The sequence below is a fragment of the Diceros bicornis genome, chromosome 2 (assembly GCF_020826845.1).
Source record: "Diceros bicornis minor isolate mBicDic1 chromosome 2, mDicBic1.mat.cur, whole genome shotgun sequence".
Lineage (NCBI taxonomy): Eukaryota > Metazoa > Chordata > Mammalia > Perissodactyla > Rhinocerotidae > Diceros > Diceros bicornis.
Genome location: NC_080741.1, coordinates 40,459,043 through 40,486,795, shown reverse-complemented (window position 1 = coordinate 40,486,795; position 27,753 = coordinate 40,459,043). Strand labels below are relative to the sequence as shown.

At 46.8% G+C, this 27,753-nt stretch overlaps 1 protein-coding gene across 1 annotated transcript in view; it reads right to left on the bottom strand.

Annotated features, from left to right (window-relative positions):
* Nucleotides 1-27,753, bottom strand: part of ITGA9 (integrin subunit alpha 9) — a 334,926-nt gene that overhangs the window by 245,772 nt on the left and 61,401 nt on the right. Inside the window, exons 10-15 of the mRNA XM_058555011.1 lie at nt 25,319-25,424; nt 23,598-23,692; nt 19,241-19,331; nt 16,838-16,883; nt 10,340-10,494; nt 373-533 (exon numbers count right to left, since the gene is read on the bottom strand). Of these exons, the coding sequence (XP_058410994.1) occupies nt 373-533; nt 10,340-10,494; nt 16,838-16,883; nt 19,241-19,331; nt 23,598-23,692; nt 25,319-25,424 (654 nt within the window). The remainder of the gene's footprint in view (nt 1-372; nt 534-10,339; nt 10,495-16,837; nt 16,884-19,240; nt 19,332-23,597; nt 23,693-25,318; nt 25,425-27,753) is intronic.

Here is a 27,753-nt window from a genome sequence, read left to right as displayed (position 1 = left end):
AAAGGCATCAGGTACAGTGTGATCCAGCATCACCACATACCCAGAAGCACTTGCTTCTGTGGCTCTCTTCTGAGAAGACTACTGAGCCTCATAGAGGGGAGAGGATGAGAAACTTCCCAAAAGAACAAGTCAAGGCCAGAAAGCATCACTGGTTTCCTGGCCCACCATAACCCCCCTCAGAGGCTGAGACTGGCCCAATAAGATAAACAAAGGGCTATCAGGCTCCAACTTTAAAAGAAGAAGAAATGAATGCTCTCCTTGTAAAATAAAATTTTGGAAGTCAGAGCATACGTAATGCATGATAACAGTAGTTTACACTAGTTCCAAATGAACATCTGTAGGGATCAATGTTTGAGGATAAAAAAGACTGACCTTCACGTGGGCCACATAGTGATGGCACGTCTCCTCCACATGGACCAGCTGCAGCTTCTCGGAGACCTGACCCATGGACTCTCCCAGCAACACGAAGTAGACCCTGGGCAACTGGCCCTTTTCCTTTTTGGCCACATCGGCTGTCAGAACATAATTCAAGCCTGCCAATAAATAAGGTCAAAATGTCAGCAAGGAGAGACACAGTGACAAGGCCATCTCCGTTCCCCCTCACAGGATCGCAAGGACATCTCATCAGATACCCAGCCCTGCACGGCACAGGACTGCAGCCCCAGGTCAACACCTTCTCAGAGAGAAGCAGGCAGCCAGGAGCTCACGAAATTGAGAGAGAACCACGATGCCCCGGCCTTCCTGGTGATGCTCTGGGCATAACACTTCATGGCTCTCCCTGATTCAAACCTCAAGAGTTATCAACGGAGCCACCGACATACGCATCAACAGTTAGCTGTACCCAACACAATCAGTGTCCTGAAAAGCAGCCACATGGCAAACCTATAGAATATTACTAGAAGCTGCTGAAATTATCAAGGCTGCACGTAATATTGACTCCTATAAAGTAATGGAATATATGTTCAGCACAACAGAGAAATCACCCAGTAATTCTGACTCGGCTCACAGATGTTGAGTTGTGCTCTATAACCACTATATCTATTGGACTGTGCACCATCCACGGTCCACTGAGCACCGACCATGTGGCAGGCACTGTGTAGGGACAGGGGATACAGGGGATGCATCGACAAACAACACAGGCAAACTCCCTGCCCTCATGGCACCTACACTCATGGAAACTCAGGTGAAGGCTGATGCTGACTTCATTCCCAGGCAGTTAAGTGTGGTGATCACACAATTTCACAGTGCCTATTGTTGCAACAAAACCATGACCACATGGGGCCTGTACTGAGATGCACTCCTGAAAACTCATCACCTACACCTCAATGTGTAACACCAGATGGCAGAAGCTGGTGGGACACAACTTGGGACTTAAAAAAAAAAAAAAAGATGGTTACAATATATAACACACATTGGATGAACCCAAAAGGTTTCGCCTCCATTATTACAGGGTCTGTTAGTAAATATATGAGACTATGTTTTGTTAGGTGAATATGGCTTTAGTTTAAGAGACCTATCTCACTGCTTTTCTGTACCAAAGAACCCTGTTTCATAGGTTAGCCCCTCGTCACACTTTTAATTTTTTAGGTGCTTTGTGGATTCAGGGGAATATGACATTTTTAAAGTAATAGAAATGGAACTCTCTGTCCCTAAAACGACCAGATGAGACTGCTGAGCAATGGGAAAGCAACGACCCAGCCCCTGCCCCTGCCCCGTCTCCACACACCAGCCTCTTAGAAGCCGGACTCTTGCGTCAATAAAAAGCAGCCTCCCACCTGCCAGCATTTAAGTATGTGACGCCGGGCAGGAGGGATGGCTCTGGCTTTTAATAACATGAAAGGGATCAGCCACCGGGGAAGGTATGAGCAAGGAGAGGTGAAAGTGACCTGGATAGGCATTCTGCAGCTGCCACAGGGCATATTTTTGACGCATTTAATGGTTTTCCTGGGCCTCTGCCATCTCAAGGATCTTGCCGTGCCAAGCTGGATTCCCAGTCAGCAAGGGCAAGTCTGTCCTGACTTGTTGATTTCAGCAAACAGCTGATTTCCAAGGCAAGGCTGGATCACCAGGACGGACCTGAGACCTGGATAATCCCAGGCAATATTAAGAAAAGAATGCATGTGGGAAAGTATTTCAACAGAGAAATCACAGGAGCCTCTGCAAGAGTTACGTACCAACTTCCTTGGCGACAACAGCAGGGAATGGGGTCGATTCGTAGAATGTGAAAGCTTTAGGGCAATCCTAGGGACCATCTAGTTCAAAACCCTCATTTTTCAGATGAGGAACAGAGGCCCCAAAAGGGAATAAAACTTGCTCCAGGCCAGAGAGTTACCCACCACAGAGCCGAAACTAGAACTCTCCTGATCTCCAGTGTCGGGCTATTCCTACGTCACTGGTTCTTGGTGCATTTTTTACACTATCTGACAAAAGACTCACATTTTTTGAATGTACAGACAGCAGAACCAAACAAGTACAGAGATCTAGAACTGAACTCTGGTCAGTTTATTTTCTACTGATCACAATTTCCCTGAACAACAGCCAGAGAGTAATAAAGGACACGTATAAATGAAGTGAGTTTCCAAGTTCCATTTAACATGATCAGGACTAGAGATGGGCATTGCTGGAAAATGAGCCAGAGGGTAAACCAATGTGGTGGTGGCAGCTGCTGAGCGGGGTCTCCCCTGTGGCCCTCCACCTGGCCTTCCTCCCAGGTGAGAGCTATAGCTACCCTCCCTCGGGAAGGGTGATCATGGAGAGAGCAGTGGGTTTGAACCACCTCGTCAGCAGTGAGCTAGCTGAGCCCAGAGAAAGCCTGGGTGGAAAAGAACACAGGAAGACAGAGCAGATAGCATCAGTGCTCCGCCCATATCCTCCTGGCTTTTTCCATTTCTTGGCTGACCAGCCCAACCTGCAACTGCCAGCACCTGCATTCCCTTTCCCAAGGCTTCCTTGGGGGCTCTGCCCACGTACATGGCAGGTCAGGAGTGCCAGAGAACCAAAGTCCCCAGAGCAGCCCTCAGTAATGCATGACCCCAGCCCCCTGTCCCTTGGGTGGGGTAACCATAACATGTGTTCCCCACTGACTCCCAGGGTTCCCCAACACAATTCAGCTCCAGCTGCCCACAGTGGTAACTCGCTCAATAACACACCCTCTATTTGGCTGTTGTGATGGTTTGTGTGTGAACTTGACTGGGGCATGGTACCCAGATATTTGGTCAAACACCAATCTGGATATCACTGTGAAGATATTTTTTTAGATGAGATTAATGTTTGAATCAGTAAACTTTGAATAAAGCAGATTACCCTCCATAATGTGGGTGGGGCCTCATCTAATCAGTTGAAGGGTATAAGAGAAAAAGACCAAGATTCCCCCCAAAAAGAAGGAATGCTGCTTCCAGGCTGCCTTTGAGCTGCAATATCAATATACACACTCCCTATTGGTTCTGTTTCTCTGGAGAACCCTGACTAATGCAAGTGCCTTCCCTTCCTGTCTCATTGTTTCTCTTTCCTACTGGTGTTTCCTGGGATCACCTCCTGAATCAACAACATGCACTCAAATCCTTGAGCCTGACAAGCACATTTATCCTTAACACAGGCTGTGCTTCTGGGAGAATCCAAATTAAGATGGGGCAAGTCCAGAAAAGGGAAGGAATTTAACCTTCAATGTGTGCCAAGCACCATGCTAGGTACTTTATTTAGTCCTCCAAAGCCCATCTCACCACAGAATTGTTGACCCAATATATCACTCTTGCCATCAAGGGAGGGGAGAAACAGCTCACAGTTACTAGAAACTGAGCTGAGGACCACAAGTGCTGTTCCACTCCAGGCGAAGCGTGGATATGCCAACACGTTCACCTATCAGACTTTTCTAAAACGCTAACGTATACATACAATCACAGACAGACCGAATTATCCAATTCACCAAGCGCAATCATTTTGAAAGCATTTCATCTTTAGAACTGCCTACTTAGTGCTTCTCCTTGACTGAAAATTTATTTTGACATTTTAAGTTATACAAAAAGAAGTCAGCTCCGTATCAAACTCTCTCCTAGAAGAAAGCCGCAAGGAGACTTACGATGGGAAACGTGGTCTAAGAAGGGTCTCATAACTGCCAGAGTGGCAGGACGTGTAGACCATTCTGAAGCCCTGAGCTCGACTGGTAGTCTTAAAAAGCACCCGCCCCAAGTATGTCTGCAAGGGAGCCCCTAAGAAGTGGAGGAGAAGCCAGAGAAGTAGCCAATCAGCTTGCTTGGTTCTGCAGCCTGGCCCCACGGGAAGGTGGGTGCGCCAGGCTGGCTGAGTCGCCAGCAGCCGCCTGTAATGCAAGCCAGCTCAGCCAGCCCCCTGTCCCAGGGAGGGTGCTGGTTCTGATTAGGGCCTGCTCCAACAGCACATTTCACATCTTCAGGTTTTCCTTCTGGCAGCTTGTGTCCACGCCATGTCGAATGATGTCATGTTGATGGAAAAGCTGATCAGCCCCAGCAATGCTTTCAGCCTCCTCCTTTCCCTGCCCCCAGCGGGGTCCCAAGGGCACCCCACACGGGCTGGGGCCAGGAGGGAGCCAGCTGTCTCGCATCAACTCAGCTCTGGTTGCTCTCAGCGAGTTTTGATTCATTCCCATTCTCCATCAGAACATGATTGCAGCTGTGAGAGTCTACTAATAAATCCTCCTTTCAGACTTACTCTGAGCTTCCCTTAGAGTTTCCCAGGAGAGGGGGGAAAGAGGATATTTCCACTTTACTAGGTTTCCTAAGTCCCCCCCACCCACCCCTGGGCCCTCAAAGGAATCAGGTGGTAATTATTAGACTAGGTTACCCCATTTCTCATATAACACAGATTTGCCTCATTATCCCACCTCCATGCTTTTCCTGAGACCAGGAGGAGCTCAGAGAATGTTCTGTGTAAACAGTCTCTGGAGCAGAAATGCACCCCTAAAGCCAGAGGAAAGGTCTGGGCACTAGTCGCCTGGTTTCAACCCCATTTCTGTGATTGGCTTAGATGACCTTGCTGCCATCTCTTAGGACCCAGGCTCAACTGCTCATCTAGAGACACAGCAGGCATCCCTGCTCGCTCACAGCTTTGTGAGGTTCTCTGAGAGCCACAGAAACATGGCGGCGCCAGATCAGAGCATGAAACACAAACACTTAGGGCTCATCCCTTCCTGGTTTTCATGTAGCACTCTGGTGAGGGTCCAGAATCGCCAGCTCCATTCTCAGCCTCCGGAGACTGACAAGCACGTTTAGGCTTCAAGTAGGTACAGGCCCGGCCTGTGGGCAAGGGGCAGAGCTCTCTCAAGCACAGCATTCACCACCCCTACTTATGGCAGCCAGGAGGCTCCAGGGAGCCACAGGCTGCTCGCCAGGCCAAGAATGAAGTGATTAATAAGACTTGGGATGGGCAGAACACTCGTTTTACACTGCTTGATGCAATATGTTATAAACCTGTTCTTGGACTGTTAGGGTTGGATGCTGTGTCTGGACCCCAGCACGGAGCACAGGGCCTGCCTCACAAAGGGGTTCAGACGCACCCAGAAGAAGGAGCGAGAGAGCATTGGTGGTTTTCCCCTTGACTGTCTGCCTCCCTCCCCATAGAACGCAAGCTCCACGGGGACAAGGACTCTGCCTGGCCTGTTCTCTGCTCTGTGCCCAGGGCTAAGCATAGAGTCTGGCACTTTTAAGAGCTTAATAACTATTTGTTGATGGAAGGACTCAACAGGCGCTTCAATAACTGCACGAGACTGGCTATCTGCTGTGCTGGTTTACAAAGCTGTTGTCTCTCAGCTCCAAACCCGCCCTTCTCTGCTCTGTGATGCTGAGGCTGGGACTCGGCAAACCTCATTTCTACTTTGCCAGCAGCTCTCTGTGAGGCTCTGCCAAGGTGGAGAGCTTGAGAGAGGCTGCAAGGCTGGAGGAGGGAGAAGGGGCTTGCTCCTTCCTGCCTGCTTCCTGTTCCTATCAGCTTAACCCAGTGAAAGTTTTCCATGGCGGCTGGTTCCAACAGCAGTTAAGTCTAGCTTGTTTTTTCCCCCATGTCCCCAGAGCCAGCCTCACTGCACCCCCTCAGAAACACCAGCAGCACCAGCTAGTGCCCCCTCCTCCAAGGTTTAGATCCCAGGTCCGCAGGGTCCCTTCTCGGAGCTTCTAGGTTCCAATAACCCCAAGGAAGTGATTCACCCCAAGTGTAACATTGTCCCTTTGTTCCCCTTGACCAGGGCTCTCAAATCTAAGTCACCTGGAAGCTTGCTACAACACAGGTTGCTGGGCCCCACCCTCAGAGTTTCTGATTCCATTAGAATTTGTATTTCTAACAAGATCCCACGTGCTACTGCTGCAGCTGGTCTGGGGACCACAATCTGAGACCCCCTGGTACTGCTTCCTATAGTACTGCTTCCTACAGTTACTACCAAGTTCTCCATGACCTACTTAACCGATTCCCCATGTTAAATTCTCTCTGTTAAAATAACTGGTGTGGGGCCGGCCCCGTGGCTTAGCGGTTGAGTGTATGCGCTCCGCTACTGGCGGCCCGGGTTTGGATCCTGGGCGCACACTAACGCACCGCTTGTCTGGCCATGCTGAGGCCGCGTCCCACATACAGCAACTAGAAGGATGTACAACTATGATATACAACTATCTACTGGGGCTTTGGGGGAAAAAAAAAAGGAGGAGGATCGGCAATAGATGTTAGCTCAGGGCTGGTCTTCCTTAGCCAAAAAAAAAGAGGATTAGCATGGATGTTAGCTCAGGGCTGATCTTCCTCACAAAAAAAATAAATAACTGGTGTGATTTCTGTTTTCCTGACTGGGCCTTGTTACAGAGGCCAAGGCAGGGTCACCCCCTACAGAGAACCTCTGTAGTCCCATGGTCCTGCCAGAAGCCACAGCAGCCCCTCTCATGGCTCAGCTAATTAGCTGACCCTGAATACTCTCACAACCAAGTGGGAGCTGTGGTTTTCCATTGCTAACACAAAAAAATGAAGAGGCAAATCAACTCCCTTCTCTGTGTGTATGCTTGAGCCCCACAGGTCCCAAGGGAGAGAAGAAACCAGACACAAGACTGTAACTTCAATTGCTTATGGCTCCCAAAAGCATCCCAGACAGGTCCTGTGGCTGAAGATGCCAGCAGAGAGATACCACAGAAGATACCATTTTTTGTGTGTGTGAGGAAGATCAGCCCTGAGCTAACATCTGCCAATCCTTTTTTTTTTTTTTTTTGGCTGAGGAAGACTGGCCCTGGGCTAACATCCATGCCCATCTTCCTCTACTTTATACGGGACACCGTCACAGCATGGCTTGACAAGCAATGCGTCAGTGCACGCCCGGGTTCCAAACCGGCGAACCCTCGGCTGCCGCAGTGGAGCATGCGCACTTAACTGCTTGCGCCACTGGGCCAGCCCAGAAGATACCATTTCTGACAGCTGTTCAGAAGTACCTTGCACACCACTGGTGCCTCTTTATTGCACTGCCCAGGCTGCACTGCCCAAACGTAGCCATTCCACTAACAAACTTAGCCCTGGATATGAAGACATTGAGAGGTACCCAGAAGGCCTGCCCAAGGCAGACACTCATTTGCCAGGCATTCTGTGGCCAAAACCACCACGAATACGGCTCTTCTGCAGCTGCTGGCAGTGGGAGTGAGAAAGGTTCATAACCAGAGTCCTAGCCCTGGGCACCCAAGGCAGAATCCTGAGCAATGACACTGAGCTGGCCAGCACCAAGTGCTAAGCCTGGAGGATGTCTCTGCCCTGGAGATGCCCCCACCCTTCCTCCACCTGGAGACCAGGGAGCTGGTCTTCCTGACTTTATAGATCCAAGGGGCTGCCTTCTAGGCTGGACTCCAGAATACCCCACCCACTGCTGGACCCACACAGCTACCTGACAAGCTACCTTTCACTTGATTTCCCATCACATTTCCACAGCGGCCACCCATTTTTTCCCTCCTCAAACTTTCCATATTCCATTGCCAGCTCATTATTTGGCAGATTTCTGCATTTTTCCTTTACTGCAAAGATTGAGATATTCCCCTGAATGCCAGGGGAAGAGACAGAAAAATGCCAGGGATGGATAATTTTCTGCATTGCCCTTTTGATTCCAAATGTGGGAAACGTCCCCTTAGACTACAAAGGGATGTTTGATTTCATCAACGAACCCATGTGACAGAGGGAGGAAAAGGAAGCAACCGGAATGGAACGGTGCACTCCTCCCGAATATTTACCACCCTAATATGGGCACTAGCCAAGTTTCTCCACACTGCCCATGAGGTGCAGTACTGTACGTCATCCAATAGCCTGTCTCTTCCATTATACCCCACACTTCAAGGGCACAGCTGAGCCTCATCCTCCATTATAATTCTGCCTAGAGGTCGATGAAGGGGGCCCCAGTGACTGGGGTCCCAGAAAGGGCCACTGGTCAGGAGCAGTATGAGGAGACACCCACATCTCCTCCTTGCTCAGCTCATGAACCTTCAAATCAGAGTTTGCTCTACCACTTGTCTTATGCTCTGAAATCACCCTTGCTCAAAACTTGTGTCTTGGTTTCTTCTGTTCCTGTTACACCAATTTACCTTCACTTTCACCACAACAGTGATGTAGTTCAAGAGTCTGAAAGTTGTGTATACTGCTTCAGGATCAAAATAGTAGAAACTCTGTGTAATTCCCATTAGAAACTCCATGAGGACCTGCCTGGCACATGTAGGCATGCCATAAATATTTGTCAAATGAACACACAAATGAACTATTAATTGCTTGCTTTTTGTTAGAGTTCTGGAATAGTTCTGCTTATTTTTATGCACACCAAGATTAATCTTCAATTCGATCATGCTTTTAAAACGTTTTTTAATGGAGTCCAACTACATCAAGAGTCCCAGGACCATCAGAAAATCTTTTTCCTAGAGACTGTGGTATCTTAAACAATTAGGGAGGTGGTGAGAAATAGTTTCTGGAAAGTAAAACTAAGTATCATCAGACAAGAATTCAACTCCTGGCTTTACCAATAACTCTATGATGTTGATCAGGTATCTCTTTCTCACTGGGCTGTACACAGTTTGTTAATCCTTCCTCACTAACCAAGTCCAAAGCTCATGGTATGTTTACAGTCAATTTTGAAATTTCTAAGTTCTTTTTACAAGACAAAAAAACCTATATAAATAAGTACGAGGTTTAATTGTTGAGCTTAGTCAATCCACTTGAAGATCAAGATAAAGTACCAATGAGGCAGTTAGCCTAGAAGGATTAGCATATTGTTAAAGGCAGAGCATTCGAGGTGCAATCAACGAATGAACAAGCACGTGGAAGTATGTTTCTGCACATCTGGGTGTGGGTGCACACACATGTGCTCCAGAGCAGCGCTTCTCAAACTTAAATGTGCACACAGATCTCACAAGGATCTCATTAAAATGCAGATTCTGATTCAGAGGTCCAGAGCGGGGCCCAGGATTCCACATTTCTAACAAGCTCCCAGCGGATGCTGATCTGCTAGTCCAAGGACTACACTGTGAGTAGGGAGGGGAGAGACTCGTGACACTAGACAGTTCTAAGAAAGTCTCTGAGTCCAGGTCCTTATTGGTGTTTTCTTCTTTTTACTGGAACTCTACTTTCTATTATTAACTTAACTTTTCAAGTAAAAACAAAGCACCTGTTAATCTGCACAACTGCTCTGCATTTATTTCCTTCAGGTGACCACATGCTCTGAATTCTAACCCACACTGATCCCATCCTGTTCCAGGGCTGGATCCAGCCTCTGGAGCTTGGCTAACAAGTCAATTTTCCCCAAACAGAAACAGCAGGATGGCTGCCTCTTTTCAATCATCTGAAGCTGATGAAGCAGCTTTCCCTCTTTTGGAAACCTAAGCCTTTGTAAAGCTCAGCATCCCAATCCCACCATCCATCCCCAGTCTGCGATTCCACAGCAAAGGGCATGAGGACCCTGACATCAGGCTGGAGCTACAAACTCAAGGAGGAGCTTCCAAAGTCCAGCCACTTCTTTTTTCTAACTGCATGGAACATTCCATAAAAGCCAGCCTCTAGTCACTCCATTTCCACAAGTCCCACAAGCCTGTCCCACCCACGGCTCAGTGAAGTTTCAGCCTGGTCCACATACATTCAGGGAAAGGATGCTTGGGGTCAAATATCTTTGTCCTAGAGCTGGAGATGGTGTTAAATTGGTAAAACAATGGTAAGCAGAAAAAAGAAGAGGAGGAACCTCAGAGGGAAAGGAGGTCTGGCCTGTGGGCCTGCTGCCTGCCAAACCAGCCGGGATACACCGAGAGCGGGAACTTCAGAAACACCCAGCAAGCCCACTCCAGCTAAGATGGCTATCCTGAGCCCTGCCTCGGTGGCTCATTACCGATTTCTCCCGGAACATGACTGCCGTGGAAGCTAAAGCAGGCGGTGACGTTCAGGCAGTTCACAGGCTGCTGTCCGTCATGACACTGAGGCGCCGTGATGTTGATGGAGGCTGGGAGGAAGATGGAGACATCCACCGTAATGACAGGTCTCGCCCTGGGGGTCGAAAGAGGAAGGTGACTTAGTTGTGCTAAGGAGCAGGTCTCACAACCAAACAAGAACTAAACCAACAGGACAAACCCTAGGCCTTCAGCCCAGCACTTAACTGAAGTGTGAAATTACCCAAGAGAGAAGGGCCAGGGTGCTCTGTAAATACTTTTTCCTGGTTTTAGAAGAGGCTTATTTCCTAATAAATTAATGGTTAGTTTCCCAATAATAAAGGCAAGTTAGCTGTTAACAAAACACATCTGGTTGAAGCCGTAAATGAACCACCAGATGTTGGGTGATTATTTAAAATTTCACTAATTAAGTTCCAATTTCCATTTTATTAGGAAGATATGAATGTATTTAAGAGGCGTCCCTACAGCGAATGCCATGACTATGAACAATCAAGGATTTCCCTAAAGCACTTACTACCATTATAGGCATGAAGTGCGAAGTTCTAGTCCCATCCAACAGGTCAAACCTCCCCATTCATTTACTCTCATCAATTCATTAAGTATTTTTCTAAAAGAACTTGATTAATGGAGTCCCAGCTGGTAACAGCAAAGCACTTCAGAGCTGAAGAAATCAACCTGCCTGGCCTCAGGACCAAGTGAAACCCAATAAATATCCACTCTCTTATCACCGACATGGACCACCCCCTAGTGCTTGATGGATGGACGAAATCATTGTTGAGGCTTCCCTGGATTCCCCAGGGCTGCCGACAAAAGCTGAGAGTGAATCATGCCATTCTGTTCTCATTGCAAACATCTGCTCAGTGGGGGTTCACCTAAGCTGTGGGCTTAACCTTCTCCCCCCCAGGCCTCACAAAGAGACCCTTTTACCTCTAAGGAGTTGCTGTGGTGACAAAACAAGATTAAGGGGCATTAGCAGCTTGAGACCAATGACCTCACTTGTGTACAATGATCCCACAAAGAGTACTCAGGGTGACAAGGCAGATGAGAACAATGACCAACATCAATTCTGAGAAAAGAAAGCATTAAGGAAAACCTCAGAGAAAAACAGGAAGTGAGGAGACACGCAGCACAGATGGGATTAGGGGATTTTACCACTGCCACCACTGCCATGAGATGTGGGTCAAGAGAAGAACAGTTGTGAAAAGGACAAGGAATGGTGGACTCCCAGAGCAAATCCAGCTGTGGGGCTAACAGAAGTCAGACAGCAGTGGTGCCTGAAGGAAATCCAATATCCTGGTCTTCCAATTTTCTTCTGGATTCATCCTTAGAAGATGTTATAAATAACTTAGAAAACAAATAGTCTACTTCTGGTCAATGTGATTGTACGGATGCCAGTGGACACTCTGTAAAGCCCCACTGGCCCTTCAACAGCCAGCTCAAGTGTCCCTTTCCCAGGAAGCCTTCGAGGACCGTGGTGGCTGGACGTCCTCCCTCTCCGGGGTCCAGCACTGTACTCACACCTCACCTCACTTACTAATAAAAGTCTTTATCTATTTGCAAACCTGCCCCACGAGGCTGCAAACCCCCCAAAGGCTGGATTCCTGGTGCATTCATCCTGATGTTCCCAGGATAGTAGGTGTTCAAAAACACTTATTAAATGGGTGCAAACTTTACTTTAGGCCAAGGGATTAAAAAGCACAGGAGTGCCCCAAGTTTCACAAAACAGGCAGAGGTACCAGGGAGAGCTGCTCTCCACCCTGTGAGAGCTCCACCCTATCTAGTGCGTGTCCTCCCTGGTCACTGTTCAGGAGAAAAACCCAGCCCCTTTCATCACCCCAGGGCCACCTCGTTGGAAGGATGCCCGGTTCCTCCTCTCAGAGCAGAGCTTTGCAGAAGAAGGGGAGGTGAGCAGGCAACAGAAGTGGGCGGTCCAGCAAAATGACCTAGATGAAGGCTGTTAAAACGGAATCCTTTGAAATGATACACAAGGACCTTGACAAGCACGTGTCCCTTCAACATCGGTCAGATCAGTTCCCACAAACCTTTTTGTTTCAACTCCAAGTATTGTTTTTGGACCAGGAAAAGCCCAGAAATCTTTCCTAAGCCTCTCTGATCACTTCCTTTGAGCTTTGATGGCACAGCACTGGGCCCCTATCACCCTAATACAGGACCTGCCCTCCCAAGCTAATGCGAGAGAACCAACTTCCTGAGGGCAGAGCTGGGCCGCCCAAGCTCCGGAGGGGTGGGAGACTGGGTTCCAGTCCCTCTGGCCAGTGTGCCAGCCTCCAAGATAAAAGCAAAGTGGCACCCAAGGACAGCACCACAAATGCTGTCAGGACTTTCTGTTAAAGAAGCTCGTTGCTGGCATACTTCTTTGATGGCTCTCAGACAGTTCAAACTCTGATATTTCACTTCCAGGTAAATAACAAAACCAGTGAGGATGCCCTCTGACATGGTGCTGCTCCAACCACTCTGGCCTTTTGCGGTGTCCATGCTGCTTGCAGGGCAGAGACGGGTGGACAGATAAAGAGCCTGCAGCTCTGGTGAAGACGCTAGGCTGCTAAACCTGCCCTGGAGCCATCCACTCTGGGGAATTCATTAATGTCTACATAATTTAAAGCCACTTGCAGTGAGGTTCTCTCTTAGCAGCAGCCCAAAGCATTCCTAACCCACACACCTCTGGACTCTCCCCCTTAGGATATTTAAGAACGTGCATAGTGTGTTTCTATGTGCCCACACATACAGGATACATGCATGATTTCCTGGCCCTCCTCCCTTTTCTGGTCACACCCAAACCCTGAAACTCAAAACATACCTAACTTGCCTGTCAACCAGGTCATGAGTGGGACCTCTACGTAGCTTAGTCAGCTGAAGTCTCCAGACTGTCTCGTTCATAGCTGTTTGGCCACATCTGGCACCTTATCAATACATGCCACACAGATGTCCAACCTGCCTGGCCCTTGACGTGCTTGGCAGTCCCTCTGCCTGTTCCTCCCTGCTCCTTCTCTGAGGGGCCCCAGCTCATCTTTGAAACTTCCCCTGCTCCCCCTGAGTCCCTTACACTCCTGGAAGAGACCTGAGGTGGTCACCCTCAGCTTCACCCTCATCCACATCCCAAAATGTACCTTGTGCTGAGCTTGTTCCAATCTTGGGGCCTGGATCAGAAGACGAGGCCCCCCTCCCCACCCACAGCCTGTACACCAGATCCCATCTCTCTCACCTCCCTTGTCCCCCCTTCATCAGCCTCTCCTCCTCCCTCTTGTCTCTTCAGCCTCTCCAGGCCCCAAGGTAGGAATGGAGTCAGGGTCAGGTTCATACGGATGAGGATGAAGCTGAAGGTGACCACCTCTGATCCTTCGGGAGAGTAAGGGACTCAGGGAAAGCAAGGAAGGTTTCAAAGATGTTCTCAGCCTAATTACTGGTCCAGAGGTTCCCACCCTTAAAATATCCTCTTTGAACCACCCGCCAATCCCACTGCTCCTTTGCAGCCAAGTTTCTGGAAAGGAGTTGAGATTCACTGTCTGTTTTCTTGCTTCTCCTCTCACTCACCCACAGCCATCGGGCTTCTGCCTCTCTCTTCTCTAGACCTGCCACAGCCACGGGCACCACTGACCTCTCACCACAACTCCAACAAGACTCGGGCCTCCCTCTACTTGGCCCTCCCTGCTGAGCTTGACCTGGGTGCCCTTGACTACGTCACCCTGCTTTATTATCCTCACGGCACTTACCACAATGTACAATTATCTCCTTTTTTAAATTAATAAAACCTCCATGTCACTTGGATTCCTCATTCATAAAATGGGGATAATAATATCAATGTCATGGAGTTGTTTATAAGACTAAGAATTAATATACATTCTACCAACAAGAGAACAGATGAACAAACTATAGTATATTCAGTCAGTGGAATGCTACTCAGTAAGGGGGGAAAATAATTGAACACACAACAACAGGGATGAATATCAAAAACATATCGAATGAAAGAAGCCAGAAACAAAAGAGTCCATACTGTACAATTCCATTTATGTGAAATTCTAGAACTGATCTATGGTGACAGAAATCAGAAGAGAGGTTGTCTATCAGGAGAGGGGAGTGACTGTAAAGAGGCAGGAAAAAACTTCTCAGGTGATAGAAATGTTATCTTGATGAGGGTGGTAGTTACACACGTGTATACACTGGTTAAAACTCATCAAGTGGTATACTTATATTGGTGGGTTCTATTCTATGCAAATTATACCTCAATATAAAAAGAAAAAACAACAATGAAAAAGAGTTAATATACCTGTGTGCTTAAATAGCGTCTGTACATGGTGAGTCTTACCAAACATGGGTTGTATGATCATTCACTTGTATTAGCTGTTCTCCATGGTATACCCAAGATCTGACACATAGTTGTATCTCAACAGGTCAGTACACATTAGCCGAATAAATGAGGGAATGGATTATTGTGGTCTCATCATCCCTACATACTCCTTTCATGGCCATCATGGCCTTCTGTTGACCACCTTCGTCCAGGCCAGTGCTCCCAAGCTCCTCTCCTAGAGCTTCTTCTCTCCATAAGCTCTCCCTGGCGTTCCCCTCAAAGGACTTTACATTTGTTCCTGCTAGATTTCACTTCAAATTCAACCCTCCAACCCAGGCTGGGGTCTTCCATCCACTGTGTAACTGCCTCAGTTTACGTTACATCCATGTGGACAAACTCCTGGAGAAGGCTGTCCCTCACCACGAATGAGAGAACAAGAAAAGCTTCTTTGGGCTAGAGCTCACAGCCGGAAGTTTATAAAATACAAGAATGATGAAAAAGCAGAATCTACAGGATGTACCTTAAGCCAGATGCTCCCGGTTCTGAGAGGGCCCGTTTTCCACTACGAGAAGCCGGGGAACGTGTTTTACTCCAGAGGAATCCTGACAAGCCAGAGCAAGCTGCTCACGATAGTGAAGAGGGTGGAAACCACCCCACAGGGGCACCAGGTGGAGCCCCCAGCCTCACAAGTCTACCCTCAGTCATCTGCAGCTCGTGCTTTACCTGAGAGGAAAACCGTGAACCCAGAGGAAGGGGTGAGGAAGAAAGTGGAAATCCAGCCACGTGGGGAGTAATTCAAGGAACTAGGCGGGTTTTATCTTAGTGAAGTCACCGCCTGGGGGACACAGTTGCCACCTTCAAATACTGAAGGGCTGCTAGGTGGAAGATACGGGACCAAGAAGCAGAATTTGGGGAGGCAAATTTGACTTGATTTACATAAGAGTCGCCAATATTTATTGAGCGCTTAAACCAGGCACCACTCTAGGTGTTTTACATGTGCTAACTCATCGAGTTCTCATAAGAACCCAGTGAGGTGAACACTATTATCTTGTAGAACAGATGAGAATCCTGAAAGAGAGGTTACCAGGCCCACCCAGGAAACTCACCAGGTAAGCGCACATTCAGGGTTGAAACCCAGGCCACCCAGCCCCAGAGTTCACACTCTTAACCTCAAGCTATTCTGCCTCTTTAACAATTTAACTTTTTCAGTTACCTGGGGGTTAACTGGTTCCCTTATAAGTTACTAAGCCCCCATCCACAGGGGGCACCTTATTCAAGAGGAGGCTGTGTGGCCCTGCAGTGGAGGCTCAGAAGAAGGCAATGCTGAATGAGAAGAATCTAGGGTGTGGAACTACATGGCCTCTGGGATCCCTTCCAGCTCTAAGATCCTACTAGCCTATTTTAGAAAGTTCTGCCATCAGGTTACTAACAAAACCTGAGTGTTGGCTCTCACTCCAAAGTGTAATTCTGCCTCTTCTGACTCATACAGATAGAAACACTTGGAGGCAGTTCATGGATGGGATGGCAGCCCACTGGCCTTTGTAGGAGAGATCCAGACTGCAGGGCCTTCAGTGATCACCAGGCCTAAGTTCATGTCCCTCACCTCTGCTGCCACCAGAGAATGAAGAGCTACCCAAGGGGCAGAAGGCTCCCAGTCCCTGGGGGACTGGGGACTGACGAGGTGCGGAGGTGGGGATGCAGGGTGTGGGGATGAAGAGATGGGACGGGACAGTGCTTCCTAGCCCCTTGAGTGTCATGGCACCTACAGGAAATGATAATACGTGTACAGAACATTAATGGAAGCAGTCGTTCACGGCAAAAGCCAAAAACCCGTAGGGCTCAGTCCACCCCAAACCCTGCCTAGATGCTCCAGGGATGCTATCATCTCACACTTGTAAGCCATTTGAGGCTGGAAAGCCTGAGATGGAGGATAATAAGAATGAGAAAACAAAGGTAGCATTCCCACTTACTAAGCACCTCTGCCTGCAAGGAACAGGACAGAGGGAATTGCTGACTAATGGTGAATAACACTCCTGTGCCCCACCTGCCCGCCCCCACCCCCCTACCCCAGCACCACCACATTCCATTCCTCACCCATGAAGAACGTAATCCCAGAAGCAAGAGTGAAGCATCTCACCTTAGAAGAACCACGCTGTCGGACATGAAGGCTCCAATAGTTACATCTGAAAACCAGAAGGTTACAGATTCAGAAATTTGTTGAAGCCCCTCCCACCTACCCTCTGGCAAGGTGCTCCACAGCAATGGAGACCTGGCCTCGAGGCCCCGGGCCCCCTGACAACCATTCTCTAGGCTATATAATGATTTTGTAAGTTACAGCCACACTGTCCCACATGGCAGCCAAACACCAGATGCGGCTATTGAGACCTTGAAATGTGGCTTATCTAAACTGAGATGTGCTGTGAGTGTAACATACAGACTGGATTACAAAGACCTAGTACAAAAACTGTTAACTATCTCATTAATAATTTGTATATTGATCATCTGTTTAAATGATATGTTGGCTAAATAAAACATTAAAACTGATTTCATCTGTTTCTTTTTATCATTTTTATGTGGTTACTAGAATATTTTAAATCACATATGTGGCTCACATATATTTCTTTTGGACTTCAGTGAATCAGAGAAAAGGATACCTAGAATTAAATGACTCTTGGAAAAAGCTCTAGGTTCTAAAGAACACGTGAATCATCTTTGCTCCACCCCTCACTACGTGACCTCCGAGTCTCACAGAGTCCTTCTCTGTACAATGGAGATCATTATCTTCAGTGTCTTCCTAAAAGGCTGATAATATTTCATAATACTTAAGTCAGAAAATATTTATTAAATACTTGTGAAATATAATATTAAATATGTATTAAACATAATATTAAATAAATTAAATCAGATTTTTTAATCAGAAAATTCATGAAAATACATGGTAAGCTATAAATCAAGACACAAGCATTAGCTGGTAATGTTTATTCCTAAATAACTTTAATTTAGGAAGTATTCACTCATCCAATAGCTCTCTCCTCTCTTTCCCTCTAATATACACCCCCTAGCCCTGGGGTTCCCGTTACTACTGCCCAGAACCAAGCATCTGAATCCAAGAGAGTCTAACATGATGCCCTCATTAAGGAAAAACAAATAGCCAACCCATAAACTGTGGTGCTGCTAAAATTTTGGCACTTGAGTGTGCTTGTTAATTTTATTATTTTCCAATAATCTTTTTGACTTGACTAGATATTCGAAAATAAAAGAACCTGATGAATTTGCCATTTCTTTTATGAAAAATGCAAGATAAGAAAATCAGATCTGTTGTGAAGTGTGAACATACCTGCTCACCGTGCATTTATAGAGAAGCGGCCTGGGACCCCGTCCACCACGACATGGTCTGTGGTCAGCCCCCTAAGTTCTCTGAGGCTCAGTATCCTTGTCTGTAAAGTGGGGGGACACCCCCATCTCTACCTACCTACTGGGGTTACTGTAAGATGTACATTGCATTTGGAAGCATTTTGCATATATTAAAGTGCTAAGCTAATGTAAGGTATTATTTAGGGATGGCCACAAATCGCCCAGAACATGGAGAAGTGCCTTCTCAAACTTAAAAAGACCCATGAGGGTCTACAGGGACAAAAACTTCAACAATGAGCCTTTTCTATTCCCACTCTTCCTGGCTCTGTAAAGTTACGAGGGACGATCAAAACTTCTATCTGTAAGAAACTACAAAATTTGGTGCCATCACACAGGATTGCATTAGTTTTCCCAGATCCTTCTGAGGCATTTTAAGTGGAAAAAAATATTTTCTCAAAAGCAAGATGACCTATAGTTTCAGGAAATTTTTTTCTGAATTCCATGATGATTTTGGATTTTTTTCAAATTATCTTTGTTTACTCACCTCACCCTACTCCGTCCCTTCAGACACCGAAAGAACCACTATTCCACTGCCCAGTCAGTTTTACCTAAACTGGATATCACTTGGGGTTTGAAATTTTTATTCAATTAGCCTCAACCACAACAAGGCACAAATTAACCCTGAAGACAAGCCAGCCAGCCTTGAATGGTGAGGTCTGTTTTGTCCGTCAGGGAGAGGACATGTTTTTCTTTTTGCTCCAAATCTTTCTCTCAATAATTTTCTTTTAGGGTTGGGGGTGGGGAAGGTGTTGCTCAGCTCCTCTGAGAGGGCTCAAGGGTAAGAAGCCTCTGAATGTGGTAAAATATCAAGGGAAACATGAAGTTGCACTGCTTATCATTTTAAACGTGGACAGTGCTTTTATTCATCAGAAAGACCTCCTGCCTCAGAAGTCACTGTAAAAACTCACCCTCCAGGTCCTTAAACCCTTCAGAGTAGGTCATTTTAAAACCCAAAAATAAACTTCAACACTTCCACCTTAAAATCAAATACCAGGTAAAATACCCCATTCTATTGTGTGAATCTTCCTAATTCTAAATAGATGTAACCACTGCTTACCAGACTGGAAATTATTCTACCTCATTTATCTCCATTTATCTCACATGCCTTTAGAGAAAAACAGCTTACCAGGATAGCCATTTCCATCCATATCAATGCCTCCTGATATGGACTGACCAAACATCCGTAGAACTGGACTTATCTTCCGCCCCGACAGTTTCTGAAACAGATAATAGGGAAATTGAGTCACCGGAAAGGAGCACAGTCACAAATAAGAACCCGTGACTGATGCAGCCCAGCTTCCCGAAGACGCTTCGTCTTCAAGTTGTTGAAAGAAAAAAATGCAGTCTTCATTTGATCAGGGGGCCTTCAGCAGGCCGTAGAAGACCACACACTCCTTTATTATTCCATGCCTTAGCCAAATGTCATCATTTAAAATTTTTTCTAAGTTCAGTGCTAAGGAAAAAACCACCTAGATTGGCGTGTTAATGTTTTGACATGCTGAATGAAGTTCAAAATGGATAGTTTAACTTCCATTTCTAACAGAGGTTCTGTTTTGTTTTTACACAGGTATAGCCGGCTGAAATTCTAAGAACACATTTACCTTATGTCTCTCTACCCAAATATGTACTAAACATGTAACACTCCTCAGAGGCACACAATAGTCTTTCCTGAGGTCGACAGGTAATCAGGACATCTAGCTGGAAGAGATGGCCATGTGGAAACTGCCTCTCAATCGAGCCAATCAGAAGAGCTACAGGCTCCTGAGCTTCACAGACAGGATGACACAGCTTTACCTAGCAAATCTAGAAATCCATGGTCCTGAACCTTCCATGAACTGTAGGAAATAAAAAAAAAATCAGCTGAAGCTGCCCTCTCCCCTACAACTCAGCCCTCAACCAACCATTCCGAATTCACAGCTCTACCACCATGGGGCATACCAGCATTTGTACTGACTTTTTATTCATCATTAAATTAAACGTATGTTAACACACGCCACACTGGTTCAAGACTATTTGTTGTACACCCAGCCTTCATCATCCATCAACGTTCAAGTGGCACAGTTCCTCACAAAGACACTGAACTTCCTGAATCAGGACAGTCCCATCTTCTAACCTGTTCCTTCTTCCCTTTATCTATACAGTCTCCTAGGGGAGGCTTACCTCACAATGCCCTCATTGTGGATGATAAGAGAAATGCTTTGTTTTCATGCCATGCAAAATCCATGTCAGAAACAGGTTTACAGATATCCAGGAACTCACTTTGAACTTTTTCCTTTTCCTTTTCCTTACTGAGTCATCCTGCAGGGAAGTCATGAGTGTGGGGAGGGGGGTTTCCATAGGATCTACAGATGGAGATGCTAGGGACGTTTCCCTCCCCCTACCAGCAGCCGATCATTGCAAATAACCCTCTTGCCATCTTTGGTTAAGCCATCGAGCAGGAAACGTGCAAGCATCAAAGTACAAATCAGAACACTGTAGGAAAGACTGAAGAAACGTCTCTTGCTAACAGGCAGAGCCCACATCCCACAAGGATCTGTCTAAACAAATATGTATGTGCGTCTACGTATTTCTTAAAAGCCACATCTAGAAGCAGAACATCTTGGCTCTGAAGTCCAACGCTAGCAGCAGCCTGCCCTGGGTTTGCATTTCTAAGGCATGCTGTGGCTGGGACAAGGAGGAAGAGTGAAGGGGTGGTCCATATGGGGGTGGCGATGCAGGCTTAAGTTATCCCACAGACATCTGCAGGCCATTATGCCATAAAGCCAGGAAGATAAGTCTGCTCGGTGCTAATAACTCTAAATGAAAACCAGGAGCCTTGGAAAACCTCCACCTCACCAGGTTTATATGCAGTGTCCTTATGGCAGGAGAAAGATCACAGGGGCCGCCATACCATGCCCAGCAGGTTCTCAAATTGAGAAAGGCACACAGGATCTTAAAATCAACACTTTCTGTGGTGAACTCGAGAAAGCGGAATGAGCTCAAGAGTAACGTGGAAGAACTTTAGGCCCTGATCTCACAATTTACCGAGCAGAAATAATACCAATCCAGGCCAAAGAAAAGCGACTGGCTTGCCCAGAGTTGTTTCTGACTTCCTCCTCGAGTTCACCCACACAATGCCCCCTCTGTCCAGACCTCAGCCCTGAAGAATCTGTCGTTAAAGGATTTTTTTCCTTTTAAGTTACTTACCTTATCATACACATGTTAGCAGCCTGGAAATGTATAATCATAGTTGTCTTTTTTTTTTTTTTTTAAAGAGCCCCAAACCACTTCTCTTTGTCAAAGTTAAGGAGCCAGCCTGTGTGCTGACAAAGGCAGGACGCATCCAGCTGCTGATCCCTGCTTCCTACTAACGACACTCCACGCTAACCACAAAATTTATCCTCCAGTGCTCGGCAGGGATTCCACCCAGCAACAAAACAAAACACTGGAGGGCCGGCTGCGGGAGGAGTGGAAGTGGGGGGCTCTCTCAGGTTGCCTCTCTGTGTGATTAGCATCCAAGGTCGGGGAACAAGTTTCCAGGAGGATGCGTGGAGAGTGACCCTGACGGCTGCCCGAGGATGGGGCTCCCTGGATGACTTTCAGCTTGTCACACCAGCAACAGCATCCCTGATCCAGACTAGAACACCCCTTATGACACGGATGTGGACCCCAAACTGTGCCAGAAGCCCTCTTCCTCCTGCCACATTGGCATTATCACCTAAGAGTTTATCCCCACCATTATTCATTTCTAATGAAAAGAGGATGGTCTGTGTAGATAAATGCTCCCTGGAGTATTTATGCCTCATGGCAAAATAAGTTCCCATATTCCTAAGTTTTCCAATTGAGCTTTCCTGAGTGTTCCTCTTTCCAATGGGGAGTTGAGGGCGGTGGTTACAATAAAAGGTTTTGGGGGTCAGACTGGTAACGTTTCAGTGGCCATATTGCCATTTACAAGCTGGTGACCTTGGGCAAGTTAAACGACCTCCCTGGGTGGCAGTCATCTCAGAAATAAAAGGTGGATAATAAAGGCATCCTTATCACCTGGCTGCTCTGAGGATTAAAGGTAAGAAGAGGGCAGAGCAGGTACTCAAAAAGCAGCCCCTCCTCTCACTAGCATCTCCCTCAGCATCTGTCTCTTGCAGGAGTCACTGAGCTGAGCAGGAGGTCCCAGCACAGAGGAAACCGAAGCTCTACTGGCAACAACCCAACCAACCTCAACCCTTCCCTAGCTAACTTATATCTGCTTCAAGAACAACTACGAATGTATAAATTGACCTTACATTTACGTACGGCCTCTTAAAATCAACTTAAGTTTTCTTTTTCTTACCTAGAGACTTTAGCACATGAACAGGGTTTGATACTTTACAACTATATCATTTTATAGAACATTTTATAAAAACAAGACTCAGTTAAATTTGTTTCCTTAGTAATAATCAAGATACGAGGCGGGGCCGGCCTGGTGGCAAGCGGTTAAGTTCATGCATTCCGCTTCGGTGGCCTGGGGTTCGCCAATTCAGATCCCGGGCACGGACCTACTCTCCGCTCATCAAGCCATGCTGGGGCAGCATCCCACATAGAAGAGCTACAACTCTACAACTATGATACACACCTACGTACTGAGGCTTTGGGGAGAAAAAAGAAAAAAAAAAAAAAAGAGGAACAATGGCAACAGATGTTAGCGCAGGGCCAATCGTCCTCCAAAAAAAATTAAAAAGATATGAGGCAAGCTTCTTTGTGACGAGAAATATAAGAATGAGTAGGAAGTGGTAAGCACATAAGTGCTCAAAAAATCAATATTTGCTGATTGGAAATTTCTCAATTTGTGCTCAGTCCCTTTCTGTCACTGACACACTAGAAGAAAGACACAGGTCTGTGCGACTCTACACACAGACATTCACAAACATCCTGACGATGCTTCCGTCCAGAGAGTGACTTCCTTTTTTCCCATGGGCTGAGCTTGACACCATCAGCAAGATTGAACACCAAGCTGATACGGCAAAAAACAGAACTCACCACTTCCACGTTCCCAAGTCTGGAGCATATGGCCAGAGCTCCGACCAGCTCCTCATTTCAATGCCAATTGAGACAACAGCCCTGTGATAGCTTTTGGGCACCTCCTCCGTGACCCATTCTCTCTCTAGATTATATTTTACAACATATTCCTTTCGCTCAGCACAGATGGTTGACACAAGAGAACCCAAAAAAAAAGAAAGCCTCTTCTTCTTAAATCAATAGCTCTAACTCTGGGTAAGAATTTGGATATTACCTTTTGCAGGCAGAATGTATCCCTGAATGTGAGCAAATTCGAGAGTCCATGAGTGTGTTTTTGTATCTAATAAGCAACATCAATTGTTTATGTCTTTCACTAGAGAGTGAGAAGGCTGAAGGCAGGAACAATGTTGTGTGTTCCTCCATACCCCAGGGCATGGCACAGAGTAAACGTTCTCTGCATGTTTGTCAAATGAATATATGAACAGTTACCATGTCACTCTCACACCAATTACCATTGAGTACTGAGGGACTATCCCACCGGCATCTCCATGATAGATATAGACCGCCCCCGAGAAGTCGTCCTCCTTGGGTGCGCCAATGGCCACATCTGAGGGGAGAAAAACAACTATGGGTTAGAAAAGCCATATGGATTAATACAGGGCAGTTTTCTTAATTCCTGTCATCATGTCTGAGTCCCTCCATACCAGAAATGTCTTGGTTGTTGATCGCTCAAGCATAAAACTAGGCACATACTCTCTTAACAGAAAAAAAGAAAGTAGAAAGAAAATTATAGAAGTTGAGGAGTTTAGTTCTGGAGAAGTTTCTAGCTCTTCCTCATAGGAAAAGTCATTGACCCATCCAGTAAGAGAAATGTGAATATAAGCCGCCCACCCTAATTTCTGTTGGTCAGAGAGGGGAATTCCATAGACACTGGTTATTGCATAAATAAGAAAGTCAACTCTATTCCTCGATAAGAGAATTGTATAAAATAACATTCACTTCACCAAAAATTAATCAACATTACTCTCACAAACTGACAACTCCTGGAAACAAAGCCTAGATCCTCCTTACTTTTCTCTTTTGCTTCTAATGAAAGTCATGTGTCTGCAGAAATGAGGTCAAGGGTAAGGGGCATGCATCTACATGATCTCAGGAGGGTCCCTTCTCTCCCAATGAAGCCCTCTCTGGCCAGTGGAATGCGGGTATCAAAGGAGCCTGGATGCCTGGCCTGAGGCAAGAGCTGCCCCTCCGCCCATCTTCCGCCTCAGCTATCTTCCCTAGTGACATGGCTCCCACAGGCCCTGATGTCTGAATACTGTATATACAGTGAGGGAAGGAGGTATTTAACAGACCAGAGAGAGAAGCCAAGAGACTGTGAAGGATACTGCTGTCCAAAGAGAACTAGACATCAGGTATACACACCCTCACCCCTCCAAACACTTACATATTCAAAAGTTGGTCCAGCATGCAGTCACTATCGGGGGAGAGAATGTCTAATTCTCTTCTCACTCATTTCATTAACAGCACGGCAGAGCATCATGGAGCATCAGAGGTTTAGAAATGAGAAGGGTTTGGGGAAGGAGGAAGCAGGTTCCAACTTCTCTGCCACAGAAGCCCCAGTGGACCAGCTCTAAGGTTCACTTGCACAGCAAACACATAGCAAAGAACACTGAGCTGATGAGAAGGAATTATGCGGAAGCAAAACTCCATTGGGCTCAGAGTTCAGCCCTGTGTCTACATGGAGAACGTTGTTTCTAAAAGGTGCCCTCTCTGGCCGACCCCGTGGCTTAGCGGTTAAGTGCGCGCGCTCCGCTACTGGCGGCCTGGGTTCGGATCCCGGGCGCGCACTGATGCACCACTTCTCTGGCCATGCTGAGGCCGCATCCCACATACAGCAACTAGAAGGATGTGCAACTATGACATACAACTATCTACTGGGGCTTTGGGGGAAAAAAAAAAAGGAGGAGGATTAGCAATAGATGTTAACTCAGAACTGGTCTTCCTCAGCAAAAAGAGGAGGATTAGCATGGATGTTAGCTCAAGGCTGATCTTCCTCACACACACACACACACACACACACACACACACACACAAATATATATATATAAATGAATGAATGAATGAATGTGTCCTCTCTCCCCAGGGTATACCGATGGGCCTTCCAAGCAGGCCAGTGGATCCAGGAGCACATCATGCGAGGGTAGAGTTAGAAGGCAGGCGCGAGCTCACTGACCTGGGAACCCATCGTCATCAAGATCGCCCAGGCTGGCGATGCTCTCCCCAAAGTGTGCGTTGTAGGTGCCATCCCCGTTCAGGGCCAGATGCTCCTCGAGGGCTCCCTGGGAAACAGGATGGAGGAAAAATGGAAAACAAAACAAAAACAAACAGAACAGACCAAAAAAAACAATAAAAAACCAGAGCTGAGAATGCCGCCCCCCTGAAGCACACCCCTGGACAGGAAACACCTGGGCAGAACCACAGCACCCAAACTTCTCTCTCTTGGTGGCAAAATGAGTCCCCTTCACCTGGGCAGCAAGAGGGTCTCCAACAGCCTGAGAGCCATCTTAGAGGGCAGGAGATTCTTACACTGACCAACGACTAGACTTCTCTCTTGTCCTAACACTCTATAAACCAACCAACCAACCAACCAACCTGTCCCCAAAGTATCCTCTCAGCTTTCCTTATAGGATAACATTTTTTTTCCCCCAAAGTTGTTTTAAAGGGAATAGTTTTATCTACTTTTTCTCTACTATGCCTTGCGGTACAAGCCTATAAAGCTGTTTTGCAAAGTGCACATATTAGTAATCTTGACACAAGGAGTCCTGGATCAGAAAATCCAACCCCCAGTTGTTCTTGGCCAGGAGGTGGGGGTGGTGCGCACACAACTGTGTCATTATCATGTGTGGTTTGGATTTCCTGAGCAAACAGCAACCAACAGAGGGAGGGGTCAATAGTGAGGGTGGCGGTAAAAGCCGTCTGAGGATACCCACTCTACCCCCAAATCACTGACATGTGAATATCAGAGTGCTAAACACAACCCGATGTTTTGCGGCATAAGAGTATCTAGGCCTGTCCCAGTGCAGAGGTGCTCTGGACCCACCGAACACCCACAGCCATCCCAGGGAGGGTCTGGCTCTTGTTATGACTGAATCTTCTTTTTCACTGTAAACACAAACAACTTGCAACTTGGAAACAATAAAGATGTGGTGACTTCTTAAGCCAATGAAACCCCTGCCCCACAACACAAATATGGGTTGATTTCTTCCTATTAGTGTGGTAGGGAGGAGGACACACTGATTCCTTGTATGTACCAGGCACTACATAGCCATCTCCTCACTTAAATCACACAATGACTCTACAAGGAAGACCTTATGACTCTCCCCACTTTACAGATGAGGAAACTGAGCCACCAATTTCAAGCTATCTGTCCACATCACACAGGCCAGTGAGTGGCAACACCAAAATTCAAACACAGGTCCATCTAACTCTCAAGTCATCATTTTTCCCACTGCTCCACTCTGCCTTACAATCATCAATCAAATCAGATGAGGTTCAACAGGAATAAGAATACCCTGGTATTTAGGGTAACTTCACGGCATTAAGAAACGTTGGTTGGGGGTGGGGGGGATGTGTGGGTGCAATGTGCCTAGAGACGGTCTGGAGGAATTATCCTACTCCAAGATTCCACACCCTGATTTAGACACACTGTGGGGCTCTCGGCTGGTCCCCTTATTGCCTAACAAGTTAACATCCGTGCAAATGTGTCAGTCTCTTCTAAATAGAGCGGCCAGCAGCTGCTGAATGCCTGCTGTTTTCATCTCCCTAATGAACACCTCATTTCCCCCCTTGCCCACCGGTCCCCCTTCCTGGAATGTTAGTGGGGATGCAGCTGCCAAGAGTCGCTGCAACAGGTACCAGGAAGCACCTTCCCTCCCAGGTTTCAGATCCACCTTCCCACCAAAGAGTTTGCAAACATCCAAGAAAGCCCAAGGCTCTAACGCTCCCCTGGCTGCTCTTTAAATGACTGCCCTTTCTTTCTGGCTTCAGCCCACCTAGTTATAGTCAAACACCCCCCTCTCCCTCCCATTTGGGATAACTAGCATCTTGGTCATTGCTTACAAGTACACTTTTACTGATTTTTTTGATTGTGAAGATATTACATTCTCACTATTTGGATAAAGATAAAACTAAAAACCTACCCAAGCAGCATCACCCAGAGAGATCTGTTATTAACATTCTCTATGTATTTTTAAAGGTGGTTTGTATTTGCAATTTTTATTCTGCTTTTTCACTATCTCAGAAGCATGTTCTCATGTTAGCTAACAGGCTGGTGGTAACAGAATTTATTCATTTAACCACTTCCCTCTTGTTTAACACTCTTACTTCTAGATCCTGAAAAGATTCTGCTTTCCCACTGGTCTCCTGCCTCCACTGATGCACTGTTCTCCCCCGGCCCCTGCCTACCCTCCACTCTGCTGCAGAGGGGCAGAGGCATCTTTCTGACCTGGTCACATCCTTTTCATGGTTCTGCAGAATAAGGGACATTATGATTACGGCCCTTGGCCACAGCATTGGCCCCTACCCAGCCCCTCAGTCCCACCATGCTGAACTAAATGGTCCTGGGCCTCACATCTCAACCCACTTGCCCAGCTCCAGGCCCACTCCTGC